This window comes from Macrobrachium rosenbergii, chromosome 39, assembly GCF_040412425.1.
Source record: "Macrobrachium rosenbergii isolate ZJJX-2024 chromosome 39, ASM4041242v1, whole genome shotgun sequence".
Taxonomy (NCBI): domain Eukaryota; kingdom Metazoa; phylum Arthropoda; class Malacostraca; order Decapoda; family Palaemonidae; genus Macrobrachium; species Macrobrachium rosenbergii.
In genome coordinates, this window is record NC_089779.1 from 1,070,048 (window position 1) to 1,088,200 (window position 18,153).

The window sequence follows — 18,153 nt, forward strand, 5'->3', positions numbered from 1 at the left end:
CTGTTTGTGGTATTCATGCGTGGTTGTCAAAAATGGTAGCTTTAATTACTAAATCTTTTTTCTTTACATTATACTTAATTTCGTTGCAGGATAGAAATTACCGTATAGCATAACAGTAATTTCTCAGCCCAAGATGCATCTGCGCGTAATGCCTAACTAACAACACTTTTCCCCGCAAAAATTTTAAGATAACGGGGGTAAGGATTTAGCATAAAGCGACTCGCAAGCAAGCGACGTGGTGCAAACACGAAAACAAGCACTCAGTCACAGGCAACTGAATCCTGGGCGTATAAGTGTTCCTCCCCAGCGCAGGTGGCATTTTAAGAGTGCAGCTCAGCGGGTCCCGTTAAGTCGTATAAGCAGTAGTAGAGGCTGCCGAGCACCTTGCCACTTGGGCAGTGGGCAGCCTCACTGGCTCTGCTGGGGGGCACGAACGGAAGTGTTGTTTCTGCGCGATCACGGGATGTCTGAGGAGAGAGAGAGAGAGAGAGAGAGAGAGAGAGAGAGAGAGAGATTTTAATTTCATCAGTCTGGGTTGCTAAGTTCGTTCATTGAGTGTGACTGGTGCGTGATTACCGTTTCATGTTTATAGTGACGGAAGTCTTAACATCAAAAGTAAACATATTATCGTATGTTGTTAAGCGATCGTGGAATTTTGTTAATGAATGTAATTTCATGTCGTCTGAAGCTGCATGTTAATCTTGTCCACAGATATTCATGTACGTCTCTCTCTCTCTCTCTCTCTCTCTCTCTCTCTCTCTCTCTCTCTCTCTCTCTCTCTCTCATGCTGGAAAGCTGCGAAATCATGCGAAGGTATAATTGACTTTTATGGTTTCGCCATGAGCGGTAGAGGAAAGTGTACGTATTGTATTTTTCTCTTTTTGATAATGTTTACTCGTCCTCCACTTTGGATTCCTAAACGACAGGTGTCATGTGGAAAGGTATGCTTTTTAACACTAAAGAATAATGGTAAATACTGTTATTTTTGAGCCGTAGTGTTTTCCCACGCTGCACAGAACATCTTTTAACCTATACTGACCTTCACTCGGCACAGATATCATGAGTAAGAATGCCTAGGAATTAACGGATGGATAAATTATTGCTGCTCAAACCCGAGAATATTAAGTGTGTAGAATTTCTGATTTTTTTTTCCCATTCCACTGAGTTAGTGACCACAGTGAGGATGACTTGAGTAATAGTAATCCGCGATTTATAGACAGAGTTTATTCCAAATCTACGAATTTGATCGGCAGGGATGATAAGGGATTTCAACACCTAAAAAAAACGTGTACTTTGCTGAATAATTGTCCAGCACTTACAGTACACCTTTGTTTTCATGTACTCAAGAAAATGCGTTTTTCTCAACAGAACATCATTATTGATCATACGGATATCTTAGCGTTAACAGATATGGTTATGACAAGGCTTGATTAAACCCCCAACAACTGCCCTTGTACACAAGAGAGAAAATGATCTTTCAGTTGATGTGCAAAACACCCACAAATAATTCACAAACAAAATATTAAGGAGAGAGAGAGAGAGAGAGAGAGAGAGAGAGAGAGAGAGAGAGAGAGAGAGAGAGAGAGAGAGAGAGAATTTTGATTTGTTTAAGGAGTTACCTAACGACCTTACACTTAATACAAACAATTTCTCTTTTATTTTGCACTATTGAAAAATATATATTTATTTTGTATGTAGCGTCTGTTAGGCGCCAGTGTTCAAAGTGATTAAAGTTAGATTATTTAAAAAAAATATGCAGTGAATTACTTAATCATATAAAAATATCAAAAATAAAATTTGCTCCATGATATCATTCACGAAAAAAATTATTTGTAACGTTATGCATAGAACAGTTAACGTGGTCAAAATTGTAATTGTTACCAAGGCTAATAGTGTACTTTTATAGACAAGTGTTTAAAAACTTTGATAGTGTGAAAGTAACATCTTTTAATTTAGTAGAAGTCACCACAGTGCCATAGTAAGCCAACCATAATAATCATAATTATCATTGTGTAAGGTGACTTCATGCGTCACACAGAAAGTTGTCAAAGATTCCGGAAAGTGTTGCAGAATGATTTTGAGTGGGCCTACCGTAGCAGCTAAGTAATAACATTCCTACGCTTTCATGCTTGAGTTTCCCCCCCTTCAGGTGGCGTCTTCGGATGGTACGTGAAGGAAATGAGCGTCTTTTCCCTTTTGATGGAGAGAACACCTAACGTTAGAGGGTTTGTTCTCTCTCTCTCTCTCTCTCTCTCTCTCTCTCTCTCTCTCTCTCTCTCTCTCTCTCTCTCTCTCTCTCTCTCTCTATTTGCTGTTGTTTATACGAAGTAGATTAGTTAGATTTAAATCCATCTCGCGATTTTTACAAGTTGTACGCAGAAAAATGCTTCGTATTGCTCGAAGTAATCGTAAGCAGGGGAATGGAAGTTAATTAAAATGGCCGTCTCGTCTCGTTTCACCTTGTCGGATATTAATGAGGGAACGAATCGAGAGAGAAATCGTCTAGTTAGTTAGTTGAGGCTTGCCATATCAATTTTGCGGCCGCGTAGGCACGTCCAAGCGCATCTCAAAGCGACGACTTTGAAAAGTCGCTTTCTGGTCGCTGCGGTGACAGTTGGAAGTAGGTATGGGTGCAAAATAGCCCGTAATGATGATAATGTTGGTGGCAGTAATAATGAGAATAGTGGTGGGGACGCTGACTCAGCCTCGGCTCTTGTTTCACTTGCGTCTTCGTTTGCTCGTGGTTTGTCGCATGAATTTGTATTTTCGGTTTGTCTATGGTTGTCCAAGATATGGTTGACAACGACCATAGATGATGGTTGGGATGGGAATGCGGTGTTCACTCTGTCGTGTGTCATTTTCCCTTATATTTATTTGTTTATTTGTGCTGAGGTTTGTTTCAATTAGTCATGTAATTTTGGTTTCACTCTATTTGAAGTTGAGGTTGTCGGTAAGGTGAACGATGACGTTGGCGATGGAATTGATTTGGTGTATTGCTTTATTTTTTCATCAGTCGTTTGATTTTTTTTAGATAACATTTTGCCACGATGTTTAACCTTTATAATACTGCTCAAGACCTTATCTGAAGTGTTTTAGATGATAATTGCATTTTCCTTCAAGAGCCTTTCACAACAGACCTTTTTGCTTCATTTATTACGTATTTTTTTTATTTTTTCATATTACGTCAACGTCGACGAATCCTTATATATTCCTTCATTTGTAGTTTTTGTGGTGTAAGGCTTTGTGGGCTACTTCTTTCCCTAAACGGTAATGTAGTCTGTCAAAGTAGTGTGGCATTGCGCCGAAAATATCATCTAGGTCGCTCGTGGAAGGCTGCGGACACAATGTTGATGCAAGAATTGACTAAGTTTACAAAGCTTTGCGTCAGTGAGGCTAATCGTCTAAGGTATGTATCCCTGGCTTTCTGGGATTAAGTCAACGAAATGGAAAAATGAACATAGTGAGAATGAGGCTGAAGATTGGTCAGTGATTGGAAAGGCGGCCAACAGTCGCTGGTGTCCCAGTCAGTGAACATTTTGTCCAAGTAGTACGTGGGCGGGCAGCCATGAAGTAAAAAACAATTGGCGTATATGCTACGGTGACCTTCTGTATGGGTCATGGGCTCAGGGATAGAGCCCTCATCCCAAATATCAAACATCAAAGTAGCATCGTAATACCTGCAGCCTTCCTCCACAGCTCAAGAGGAGAGGCGATTTGTTTTGTCACAACGAAGACCCAAGAATTCAACCACATGACTCATTGTGTAACTGTAAAGGGAACTGATTCAATTGTCATTCATTCGTTTGTCTAACATGAATTATCCAACAATGCTACAGTCCTTCTCTCTCTCTCTCTCTCTCTCTCTCTCTCTCTCTCTCTCTCTCTCTCTCTGGTATATTCTTATAGATTATGCAATACAGTAATTTCAGGTAAGTGTATAGACTAGCAAGTTTGCATGCAAGTATACGCGTTCATACGCAGTCAGTCGGTGTTATAAAGTTTTACTCATTTCTGTACTGTCTGTCAGTTTCATTAACTTGATTAAATACAGCGATGGATTCAAGTGCGTGATCAGCTTAGGCAAACATTGCAGTTATTTCAGGGTTGGTTTGGTATTCAGGATTAGTACAAACCCGCTGTCGCTATGTTCACAAAACGAAATAAGACTTGAATTTAGATTGGTTGTGACAGCAAAATGGCGTCACCACAACCTTGGTCATTGAGGTCAAATGAAGATCTTGACGAACTTTCATCCTGAAGTTTGCTGTAAGAATTTTGTTTTCGTTGGCTTTTATCAGTTGGTTTGAATTTATAGAATTTGGAAACACTCAACAAATGAAACATTGAAAGTAGATGTAAAAAATATTTTTTGTAATATATATCGTGTGAAATGTGCTTCAATACATTTTTCTCTTCATTTTAGTTTTATGTAAAAGAAAACTATTGTGCCGGCTTTGTCTGGCCGTCTGCACTTTTTTCTGTCCGCACCTTTTCTGTCAGCACTTTTTCTGTCCGCCCTCAGGTCTCAAAAAGTGCTGAGGCTAGAGGGCTGCAAAAATTGGTATGTTGATCATCCACCTTCCAAGCACTTAACATGCCAAATTACAGCCTCAGTAGTTTTTATTTTATTCAAGGTTAAAGTTAGCCAAGATCGTGCTTCTGGCAACGCAGCAACACACAGGCCACCACGGCCGGCTGAGAGTTTCATGGGCCGCGGCTCATACAGAATGATACGCTGTACAGAAAACTCGTTTGCGCCGAAGAAATTTCGGACCATTTTACTTGTTTTATTTTTGTTTTTTCGTCATTTGTTTGAGCGTGCTTATATTATGATGGATTGGAACTAATTTATACGAATGAAATGAACATAAAAACTAATTCGATTTTGATGGTTGATTTCCCCCTACAAAAACTCCAGTTCATAAGACTCTTCTCCGCATCTTTCCTTTAGACTGGCATTTGTTTGGGTCTTTCCTAAGACCGTAAGCTCTTTGGCTGTGTCGTGGGTACCCTCGTCAGAAAAAGACGTGTAATGGCGAAGACACAGCATTAGTTCGGTGATAAGGAGTTTACTTGAGATAAAACACGCGTAAGTAGATATACTATAGATATATTTATTTATTGACATGTATTTATATTACGCACACACACACACACACACACACACACACACACACACACACACACACACACACACACATATATATATATATATATATATACATACATACATACATACATACATACATACATACATACATATATATATATATATATATATACATATACATACTGTATATATATGTGTGTGTGTGTGTGCACGCACGCATATCGTCCATCATCGTTGAAAGACTGAAAGCTAGTTTGATCACTGTTTTCCTTTTTTTCTGGCGTCCCTTAATAGCAGAAACATCTAATTTATTTGCGTGTATGTCTATGGGTAAGGTAGCGTGGGAAATTATACATAAACGCAGCTATGATGTGTCCGTGTTTATGGATAGTACACGCTCTTTTTCTATTTTTTTTTTTAATGTCCACATCATTGAATCGAAATGTGCCTGTTGGAGGCCTGCAACGAAAAACCTGTAGTCAGACGATCCCCTTTGCGGTTTCCCGTTTGACACTCGGTGTAAATCATTCCTGACGTGTCGTCTGGCGTAAAGTATGGCTCTTTCTTGCTCTCTCCTTTTCTAAGTGTCCGTATCTTCTCGTCGTAGTCTGATTTCCGTTTTCTCTTGTCATGAGGCTCGAAAACATTTTTATTATTGTTCGTGTAGATTGGTTAATAGGAGCTAAATAAATCATTTTTTACGGATAATTTTTTGGACCGACATTATGAATACTCCGTAGCGGGGTAGTGTCGTCAGTGCACCTCATGCGGTGCACTGTAGGCATTACTTAAGGTTCTTTGCAGCGTGCCCCAGCTGCAACCCCTTCCGTTCCTTTTGCTGTGCATCCTTTCATATTCTCTTTCTTCCATCTTACTTTCCACCCTCTCCTAACAATTGATCCATAGTGTAACTAAGAGTTTTCCTTCTGTTACACCTTTCAAACCTTCTACTTTCAATTTTCGTTTCAGCGCTGAAGGACCTCATAGGTCCCAGTGCTTGGCCTCTGGCCTAAATTCTCTATGCAGTTCAATTCAGTCATGAATATCCGAAAATGAACGAGCATAAGGGTGAATCATTTCTAAATACATGCAGATAGATCAATCTTAGATTTCCAAAAGTTTGGAGCATGTGCCCCTTGTGACAGGCTTCGCGGCCGGGTGCTGAGACGCAGTGGATCTTGGGCTGAAACATGTTTACATTCGATTGTATCCTCTATTCGTTTATGTATTCGTTTTATTGAGTTTTGTTTTCCGGAGAAACACCACATTTTTGTCAGGCTCAGTCATCTACCACATCCCGCGTTGTGGTGTTCGGAGGATAGAAACGAGAAGTTATTTTTCTCCTGTCTTGCGGATTTGTTGACAAGTGGCTAACATACCGGTGTTCAGGATTATGGTAGATCACAAGGTACAGGTTTTTGCTTGCAATGTTAAACCCGTGGCACGTATTCAGAGACTTGTACTATGATCAAGGGCTCGCCTGTTCATTTTGTTATTTGTTGAGTGTCTCTCTCTCTCTCTCTCTCTCTCTCTCTCTCTCTCTCTCTCTCTCTCTCTCTCTGGTCGACTTCCGATTAATAGACGTGCATCTATTTTAAACTTTTTGTCCTCGTAATGGTTTTATGAGTTGATTCCATGAAATATTACTGAATGGCGAATATATAAAAATTACGAAGGAATTTGTACATTGAACAAATCTGTTATTCCTTTAGTTACACAACTTTGAGCCATTTTATAACAGCACTTGAAACGAGGAGAAATTTTAGTTCAGGCTATGCTACTTCTCGACCTCCACAGTAGATGTCCTCCTGCTAGCCGTTGTGTTTACTCAGCGTCGAGAATGTCTCTGGTGACACCTCAGGGAAATTTAACGCCACCTTTGGGTCGCCGATAGAAGTAGGATTGACAGTGACGTCAGTGGAAGCTGAGGCAGCACTGGTAAAGGAAAAAGCAGGAGTAATGTGGCGGCAGTGGTATTGAGCAAAACAGGCTTAAAAGCAGCAACAGTAGTGATAACAATAACAGATGAAGTGGCAGAAGAAAAATCAGTACGAACTGCAGTAGTCTTAGTAGGGCATAAGAACAGAAGGAACAGCAGAATTTGATAATAATAATAATATTAAAAAACAGAGGGAATAAGGCAGCAACAGTAATAACACCGCATATGATTATACCATATTGACAGGAAAGCAGGAATAAAGCAGTAACATTAATAGGAACAGCAGAAGAGCGACGTCAGCAGCGTTAACAGCAGTAGCTGCAAGCCAAGGAACCAGGAGGTGCCCTGTTTACTGGTGGTTCGGTTAGTTTTTTTTATGCTTTTGCTAAGTCCTTGGGAGTCAAGTACTGAGATGGTAGGTTTGGAATTTTAAGGTAACCGTTGTTCTGCTCTCTCTCTCTCTCTCTCTCTCTCTCTCTCTCTCTCTCTCTCTCTCTCTCAAGTAAATTTTGACACGTGATGACGTAGGAGAGGTAAATCCTGTGGTTGATGACAAGATGATGAGGGGCTAAAGTCAGTAACTGATAATTATGAATGAAACCCGATACTACGCGTCCTTTGCTTTATGAAGCGATTGTATGTTGCCATTCTTTTACTTCAGTAAAAGTTAAGTATACCTAAGTTTTACCAGACCACTGAGCTGATTAACAGTAGGCTTGGCTCTTCAGAGACAGTGTGCTTTGCAAAAAGCACGCTTCTGCCTGACGAGGCCTACGCAGATTGAATGCACTTGTTTTAGTTGTTGATAATTGTTTGGGTCATTATCGTTCTGTCGTCGAAAAATAACGCAGCAAGAGCTTTAAGGTTGACCCTGGCCGATTCACTGGGTTACAAAACTCGTTTAAGCGTAAGATTGGACAACTATGCCTTGAGACTTGTTGCACTATGTTGGGTCCGAATCCGATTAACAGAGAAGGGTCGGGCATTGTAAAAAAAAAAAAAAAAATACGTTGTAGAAATTTGCCACAAACATCGGCGGTTTAGTGCAACCAGCAATGGTTCATGATAGAGTTCGAAAATCAAGATTAAATGTACCTCTTAAGAGATCAGTGAATGGAAGCTGGCCTGTGTTGAAGTGTTCAGTAACACTTGATGAGATATTCAGGATATAAACGTTTTGTCATAGTACATGTACAGCTGTGTGTATTGTAGTTTTAATCCTTTTTCCCGTAAAATGACTAATATAAAGCATTCACGATGTGTGGTTTTTTTGTCATTACTATCATAATAATTGGTGATGATCTGCATTTTGTGAAAGTTCTCCCGGAAGGGAAGAATTTTAGTTCATCATGCCCCCCCTCTCTCTCTCTCTCTCTCTCTCTCTCTCTCTCTCTCTCTCTCTCTCTCTCTCTCGCTTGTTGAAGTAAAACTCAAGAATATCTAGACCCTGGAATCTGATACCCTCCCACGTGACTGGGATTTTATTAACCATATGCTGGTAAGCGCTGTTTCTACCCAGGTGACATCGTGGAATGCAGGTGAATTTTTGTTCTTTATAAAAGTCACTGACTTAATTTGCGGTGTTGTTGCTAAGCCTGTAAGCTTCGTGAGACCTAAATTAGTGCTATTTTGGCTACGTGTAAACTCTAAACAAACATACACAATCTCTATATGATGTCATTGATGATACGATTGTGGTTGACCGTGTCCGTATCGAACGTAACGCTGAGCCGGCCTCAGCATATCCTCGGAGATGGTTACGTAAATGATATTTTCCCTTCACATTCACTTTACTCCTAATAAAATGCTTCTTGAGTAAATGGGGATGTGTACTGTTTCACGCGTTTGAATGTAAAATGTTGGTACTGTGCTGTCTAAAGACATCAGCCTGCGTTGCTCCTCTATTGCCGTATGATACGAGTCTCGGACATGGTCTCAGAAAGACCATGGTCTCGTATGGCTAGCACCTAATTACCCTAGAAGAAAGCGGGTACGTGATTGATCGGTTTCGTATCGCGGGATGGTCGTTGCTATAGATCAAGTTGGCCACACGCCGGCACAGGCTCTTGCTGTGTGTCATGCCTCATTGTGGCCCATTGCTGCTGCCAAGAGACCGCCAAGGTTTGTTGTCAGTTCTATTTACTCTTGGTTCTGTGTTCATCAGGGCTTGTGACAGCTTGTATTCTCTTTCGGGGTTTATTTGTCATTTGTTTACAATGATTTCTTCCATGAAGTTGCCTTGTTATTGACGAAAGGTTCATCGGAGATGACTTTAGTGCGGTGCCACCCTCTTTCGAGTTTTTACACTGAGGATGAGGATGTATTTAATAAAACACTCACGAAAGACTATATTAATTACCATTTTGGAGTAACCGGTAACTCAAGGAAGATGTGTAAATTATCAGTTTAGAAGGATTATGCGTATGTAAAGAAATGCCTATGTATACTTTGTTGATGTATAGTGTAACCATATTGTATTGTATTATAATTGTAAAAATGTAAGTTTAATCCTTTCAATAAAAAGTAAAAAATATATAAATATGTTTTTGCGCATTTCGTGATATTGATAACACGTCTAACCATGACCTTAGATACTAGGAGTACGAGGCTCTCTCTCTCTCTCTCTCTCTCTCTCTCTCTCTCTCTCTCTCTCTCAAGCACGTACATTAAAGGCATGATACATTTTGTAATGGATAATTCGCTCCCTCTGTGAGGAAAATCAGAAGTAAAAATATTGGTTGAGAAGGGATAGGTTCAGATGTTTTTCCTTCAAACTAAAGCGTCATGTATTTAGCATTTCTTTGAGATTTAACACGTCTCTTTTTTTTTTAAACTTCCTTTTTATGTCTAGAAAAACGTGATTTTCTTGTGCTTGGTGGAGATTATAAGACTTTGAGAATGAGTTTCTTAGATTCCGAAAGCGAACAGGTTCGGCGAAGCACCTGCAACGCAAAGCCATGGAGAGCGTGTCCGTGAATTTATTATTCATTTTTCACGGAATTTTTCAAAGGTTATTTCTTGGCAATTTTCATGCCAAAGGCATTCTGAAGGAAAGTTTGTATACTTGTGCTTTGAGGTTGTAATCTTCATAGGCGCTTCATACGCGTGTCAATGGTGTTTGCGCTTCTTGATATTTTTGTAGTCTGTTTTCAAGTTTTTATTTTTTATAAGAAATGCATGTCTGGAATTCATCCATTACTATTTTTGATTCTGAAAAATTGCCTTAATTTCTATGGCAAAAAAGATTATAAATATAATTTTCATTCAGTTCCCGACGAGGTGGGGCACCAAAATGTCCGTACGCGGCAATGTCCAAAAGAAAGATTAACAGTAATTTGGGAAATTTAAACGTAACGACAGATTTTTGCCTCCTGAAATATATTCGTGTAGTTTATTGAGCTTCATTTGCGAATTCCTTAAGCCACGTGATTAAATTCTGTGAGCTAGTTGTTATTTGCTTTCAGTGAGTCGATCCTCTCAGTCACCTTGCCGGGTGGAGACTGTCTCTCCTTTGGGCCAGTGCCGCTTTAAATATAGATCTTCAGTGGTTTCGTCTCTTGAATGCAGTCTTCCATGTGCTAATGAAAAGAAGTTAATGGTAGCGTTGAAAGAGCCGTGCTTTATTTCTGACGCTGCAATTAATCTAATGAGTGAATTTGCCTAGTCATTGACTTTTATCACCAGAACTGCAGAGTAGTTCCTCTTGTGTTATGAGAATACTATCCTCACCGAAATTATCATAATAGATCATGATAATCACAGGCGTCCTGAAAGTGGAAATTGCTATTTACTGTAGATGTGGGTTTTATCTGTGCGAGTTTGGTATGTGGACGCGTTTGTGGGCATGAATGAGACGTTCGCATAATGAACTGTCAGTTACTGCGCTGCAGCCCGTCCACCAATTTGTGCGTGCGCGCGCACCTTTTGCAGCCTTATATGTGCAGTTATGTTTGGGGGGTATAAATAGATAAGAGGATGCCTTATGCTCCTTGAAGCGACAAGTATGCGAGAGTTTGTATGTTTGCTGATGCGTACGCCTCTCGCGTTCACCGCCTGGGCACCTTTCAGCCCCTCGGGCACACGTCCGTAGGTCGCGAGTGACTATCGGCACAAACAACCCTCCCTCTTCAATTCACTGCGACCCGAAGTCAGTCGAGATAAACAAGTAAACAAAGGACGTAAACAAATAAAAATAAGACAAGTAAAGGTGAGGTTATTTGCCGGAAAGCTGTAGCCTCCAGTTGGGTGAACGAACCGAGTTGTCCACAGTCACTCCGGTGGGAGGCCGTTGTGGTCCTGTTGCAGGGTGTCCTGAAGGCTCATTATGGCCTGCGAGTCCTGAAGGACGTTCATTTAAGGAGAGGTTCTATCGTGGAGATGTGCTATTGATTGTGTTTCGTCCTGCTTCGGGGAAGTGTTTTCAGTTTTTCCCATGCCAATGTTGATTTTTCTCTTATTGTAAGATTGTTAATCTGCGATGTACACGCACGTACACTTACGCACACACACACACACCATGTATATATAACTTATGTGTATATATATATATATATATATATATATATATATATATATATATATATATATATACATGTATGTATATATGTGTGTGTGTATAAGTATACATAACAACTTAGTGTGACTGGGAAAGTGAAAATGTATGTAGAGCAATTGTTTTATCAGTTTTGATTATTTGTTCCTTAATTGTGTAATTGTGTGGGCTCTTATACAAAAGATAGCGTTGTAAATATCCTCTTTCATTGCAGTGTTTTTTTTTTTTTTTTTTTTTTTTTTTTTTTGTAAGGGAAAATGGACGCCAGCGTGGAAGAGGTTTGTTGTGAGAATGCAGCGTAAGAAGAAGGAAGTACATTTCATGAGCATTTCCTTTGATCTTGAAGATAATCCCTACTATGGTTGGGTAAACATGAAAGTTAACATCATCGTGCGCAACATAAGAGCTAAGAAATTTGACTCGGTACGACCCATCACTGACCTGAATCAGTAGCATCGCACGCTTTCTCTCAGTACGTTCGCCAGCATAAAGTAGCGTTTGACGCACCTTGAGAATAGTAGATGTGTCTGGCCTTGAATGAAGTCAGCTTTCGTGGTGCTAGCATTGCGTTAGTCATGGCGGTTTGCCATCATGTTTAGATCGTGCAGGAAATTTTGTGTTTTAAGGTCGGCTTGGGAACCTGTATTATATCCAGGACACGTGCGCTTTCAGAATTCTGTGGCGGAATTGTTCAGTTTAGCGTCAGGCAGAGGGGACGTCGAAATAATTTTCCTTGGCAACGAATTACACGAAATCCACAGCTCCCTTTCGTTATATCTTTGTAAAAGATAGCCCAGTCTCCTTGAAAACATCGAGTCCGAAATTCTTGCGTTAGATATTGGTGGTTTCACCAGCATGCCTTTTTTTTTCTGTTGCGCGTTTAATTGAACCCACCTCTTTAATAACTGAAATAAAACAACTCATAAAGATAGATAGATAGATAGATATACGACAGAAATACGGATGAATGTAATGGAAAAAATAGTATAGTATTATACTGCTGCCGTTTTCTCTGAGAGTGACCAAAGTAAAACGACTTGTTTGTATAAAATGATTTTTTGTATTAATTCAAGGATTACGAAGCATCCCTAATGGTTAGTTATGTGCCTACCATTTTCCTAAGGTATGAAATCCTAATCTTCAATTAGTTTCGGTTAAATGAGGATTTCGTGACCCAGACTGCTAAGTCGTCCATTGCCCTCTCCTTAAACATCTCAGTCACCCGACTTGAAGTGAAAGGTAATATACAGATATTTAATTAATTGTGTGTGTGTTTGGTATACAGGAACCTATCCTATTCCTCGCTCTTTCCATGAAGCCTCTTGAAGAGTCCGTGGCTATGACAGCTTTTCTTTGGTTTCTACACGGATGCATTATATGTTGTTACTGTCCTTTATATAAGGCCATATTTCGTAACCGGGAGATCATATTCTCTCCGGGGGTAGCCTACAGTACGCAAGGTGGAGTCATTGAGGTGGTTAAAATGGCCTCTCATATTCCTCAGGAGACTCGTTGTTACCGTTTGCTCAGAGGATGTTTGGCTCTCTCATTCTCTCTTCTTCATCCTTATCTTCATCTTCGTGTTCTTCTTATTCCTAATTCTCATTTTAATTTTCTTCTGTTGCCCAATGATTTTTAATCGAGGTTAGTGAATGTGTCTTTGTTTGGAGATAGAATTTAAATCATTTTGAGATATTTTCTTCCCAATATTAGTTTCTGTGGATTAAATCTTCAAAACTGTAAAATAATTGCTTATAGGAGATGGATCAATGAAACGGCCCTCATTATATTCATTAAGCTTTGGACGCTTTCTATAGCTGTAGATAACTTGGAAACCTCAGCGGGTCCTGCTAGTTTTTTCATCATTATCATTATTTTTTCATCATTAATATTTATTTGTTCCATTATTTACAAAGATATAGTTCTACAGATTTTACCCGTTGCTAAAATAACTTGAAATTATAATGTTACTGGATTAATTTGTTAGAATTTCGACTCGCCCCGTAATATTCTTATGAACTATCGTGACGTAAGTAGTTAGGAAATAAATTTCACAACAATATAAACAGAATATGCTAAAAAACAAAAATATTCAGTCTGTCAACACATACGTAAAATCTTGCCTGTTCCGTCAGCTCATGCGAACTCATCACGCAACACAGGAGTGTGTCGGTGCACTTACTTAACCTACTCTGATGTCAGAGAGATCTGTAATACGGAAAACTAATCGCAAGTAACGCACAGAGAGAGAGAGAGAGAGAGAGAGAGAGAGAGAGAGAGAGAGAGAGAGAGAGAGAGAGAGAACAGTAGAAGAAAAAGCGTCCGAATGTTAGTATTTCAGAACGTTAATTCCAGCACAGAGAGCCGTCGCCTTGGGTTTTTCTGTCTCAGACTTGAATTAAGAAATGTAATATAATTCCTCATGGAGACACATAATACATGCAGTGGCTAGAAGGGGGTTTTGTTGCGTTGTTCCTCATTGCAAGAACAGGAATAAACAAAGGTAATGAGATAACATCATGTTACTCTGCGGCGAAGTTTTATATTTAGAAGATTTGACGGACGCGGCTATTGTTTCCTGGGGACAATGTTTTTGGTTGTCATTCAGAACGCGTTCGGGGATCCGACTGAACTACTTGATGGTGGGTCGTCTGTGTTTTGACTTATATATATATATATATATATATATATATATATATATATATATATATATATATATATATATATATATATATATATATATATATATATATATATATATATATATATATATATATATATATATATATATATATATATATATTGTGTGTCTGTAATGTGTATGCCGATTTAATTATATACATATTAGGTTTTGATGTTATTGCTTAGTCATAGTTTTCTTGACACGGTTGTAATAATAAGTTACTTTCTATAATAGCCTTCAATCTTGAGCTTAATGATGATTTTTTAGCCTAAACTGTAATAATAGTTTAAGATCCGTCGCACAGTTTATCATTCAAGTGTGATGGCGATAAATTTTATTATTCGCTTAGCGATAACTTTCGTTTACTCAACTTGAATTTCAACTTTGCCTTTATTAATATGAGACCCTGATTTTTCATAGGACTGCAGTTCAGTCAGATTGACAGGTATCAGCCACTTATGGATGGTGACATTCAGAATGCTTCGGAGAGAAAAGGTCAGACGTGAAGGTGAAAGGAAATACACAATTTTTTTTTTCACTTCGTTTGTGTTCTTGTTTTTACCATCTTTTGTGTTTTGTTTGTAAAACAATGAAAATATTCTGTATTGTTCAGTTACTCTTGCTGTAACACTGGCCCGTATGATTTCGCTTCAAGGACGGAGGTCTGGAACAAAGGGAGAATGATCAAGGAACTGGACGAAGATCGTGAACCAAGGAAACCCCGATCGTGAATTCCGTTTCAGAATGGCTTGGCTTTGTGTCCATGAAAATCCAGCATGAATTTATTGACCTCAGCAGCAAATTATGTCCCTGTCTGTTAGCCGAGTGATGTAATTGCAACCAGGCTAGAGGAGTGAAAGGGCATGGGGCTAGCAACTTCATTCCTTTTGTTTTGTTGAGAAGTGAAAGAAGAACATCTTCTGGAGGAGGTCCTTTTAAGGAGAAAAGCCGTGTGGTTCATATATATATATATATATATATATATATATATATATATATATATATAGATAGATAGATAGATAGATAAATAAACATATATATATATATATATATCTTAGAAAAAGCGTTCGTTTCCTGAACACTTCGTCAAGAAACATTTATAAAAACGTGAATAAAAAAAGAGGTAAAGTTTAAAGGTCTGAATTGAAATTGCAACGTCCCGCAAAGTCTGCAGAACACACGAGAAGGAATTCTTATGTTAATGAAAGTTCAAAGCAAATACCGGAGCGCGGAGACAATAAAGGTCAGGACGCCAGTGCTTGGGCAAGGCAAGAAGAGTGGGGTAATGTTAAATGACAGTGTAAAAAGTTAAGTATGCCTTAGTTTTACCAGACCGCTGAGCTGATTAACAGCTCTATAGATGTTGGGGACCATATTGAGTATTTCCGAGAGGCAGAGATTTTTAACGAAATATAAATCTGTTTGCTTGTAAATTTTTTCAATAGAATATTATTATTCTTTGATAGAGAAAAGCAGTAAGGTTCCCTGGTACAAGAAGGAGGTAAGAAACCACAGTCATGGGAATGTTGGGGAATGGAAGAGTCTGAACGAAAACAGTTCTGAGAAGAGTTAACTGCTCGTAAGAGGATGGGAATTGCAGGAATGCGCGACAGATGCTTAAGAGCACGAGGAACGAAAGAAAAGAAGAGTAAAGATGATGAGAATTAAAAATAATGAACACAGTAAATAAGGATTCAGAGGGAGTTGATAACAAACGAGCTTTAGATAATTGAAAGGATTAGGGAAGAAAACATTTAAAATAAAATTCTTGAAAATGAGTAAATGCAAGAAATTGCAGAAAAAAGTTAAGTATACCTTAGTTTAACCAGACCACTGAGCTGATTAACAGCTCTCCTAGGGCTGGCCCGAAGGATTAGATTTTATTTTACGAGGCTAAACCATTTGGTTACCTAGCAACGGGACCTACAGCTTCTTGTGGAATCCGAACCACGTTATAACGAGGAATGAATTTCTGTCACCAGAAATAAATTTCTCTAATTCTTCATTGGCCGGTCGGAGAATCGAACGCGGGCCCAGCAGAGTGCTAGCCGAGAACGAGACCAGCCCGTCCAATGAGGAACTTGAGAATTTGCAGAACGAATGAAATTGAACATAGGAGAAGAACGGAATGGTTGAGGAGGAGGTGGAGGAGTATTGGTAGTCTAATAACATGCCGATCGTCGACGTACTTTTCAAGTTTTCCGTCATCTAAATACCTGCTTCTGGTAAAAGTTGGCGTGGTCCTACTTTCTTTGGCTGACTTTTAGAAATTGATTATTTTTCGAACTGTCACTTCTTTTTTCATTGTCCCTGAAGAGATCAAAGGCTCTTAATGATTTCGGAAGGACTGACGCTTTACCTTTCGCTGTTTCATCACACCCAGATAAGACTTGACTTTGATTTTCTTTAACTTCGTTTCACATATTGTTTGCATTTATCGGATGAGACTTCTGAGATGACACAGCTTCCTATTAATTCAAAGGAGTTCTTAAGTTTATTAATATTGTTGTTTTATTTATGTGCCTCATCTGTAGGCTTGTAAAGGAAAGAGAAGGTGACTGGTTGCTTATATGAGGTATTTGCTAGCACGAAAATACGTGTGTATGTATGTATATATGTATGTGTGTATGTATGTGTGTATATAGACATCTAGAGGCTGAACTGCTGCTTCCACCAAGACCAGGTTACTTAAGGGTAATAGGTGGCTAGCCCCATCGGCCTCTGCATACAGAATGTGAGTATGCGTGCATGTATGCATATGAGAGTACGAACCTATATGTATATGTATACGAGAATATGTATATTCGTTCATTCACAGTAATCGTTTCAAGTTCGAACCATGTGTACTTCCAGCCTTCATTTTGATTCCTGAAAATTAAACTGATGGTATGTACTTATATGTAAATAACGTGTTACTGGACTGACATAAAGATAGAATGTTATATATTTCACCTCTTTCCAGGGTCAGTGTTCGTTGACGAAATGTGGGACGTCTACGAAGCCTACTTGGACCAGTACCAGCAAGCTATCAGGTAAGGAGGGATATTAAATGGGTCTTGTGCTTCTTCTTTTTGCAGTGTAAATAAGAGGAAAGAATAGGTGTCGTCATACAAAGGGCATCAACTTAGACCTTGCAGCCTCTGACCAGTTGCAGTGTTGAAAGATGAAGCAAAAAGAAAGATAAGCATTCCATATACAAGTCCAATAATATTAAATTCCATGGAATGGCTGTCAAATCTGTAATATTCTGCTCAGAGCAACGATGAAGTTGCTTTCAGTAGTTCCAAAAGAAGGCACCTTGCGGTGGGATTTATGGGGTGGGGATGGAAGACGCGATTGGGGTGGAGTAGGGTGTCCCCTCAGACAAGGCAGCCTTCATATATGAATGACACTTTCCATCGCCAGAATAACATTTTTCTCTTTCTTGACCCATTCGTTTGCAGCAGTCATCACCACCATGTTCTTGCGCTTAACCCACAATTATCGCAACGAGCGGTTATTAGCGTCGTCACCCGTGTCGCCATGTCTATCTTTTTCACGAAGTTTCCTTCTCCGCTGACGTCATCTGGTTATCTGGTAGCGCTTATCCTTCAGTGTAGCTTCTTCGAGGGGGGGGGGCGTGTCTTTAGTGTCTGTCTCGGCCTTTTTTTGACTTAGGAGCCTCTCTGCATGTTCATTTTATCTTTGTTTGTTTGTTTGCAGTCAAGGAAGTTTTTTTTTTTTAATTTAGTATATCAATATATAAATATCATCAGATTTCCCCGTCACTAACCCTCAGTGCTGGTGCTGTTTCTCGCAGTTACTTAAAGGCCTTTTACACACACTGACACGCACACACACACACACACGCACACACTATATATATATAT

General features: G+C 39.2%; 1 protein-coding gene across 4 annotated transcripts in view; it reads left to right on the plus strand.

Moving 5' to 3' along the window:
* LOC136825629 (uncharacterized) overlaps positions 1-18,153 on the plus strand; it is a 690,903-nt gene that overhangs the window by 142,776 nt on the left and 529,974 nt on the right. For all 4 annotated transcript variants that reach the window (XM_067082226.1, XM_067082225.1, XM_067082227.1 and 1 more), the window contains one exon: positions 17,247-17,316. In XM_067082226.1, the coding sequence (XP_066938327.1) occupies positions 17,247-17,316 (70 nt within the window). The remainder of the gene's footprint in view (positions 1-17,246; positions 17,317-18,153) is intronic.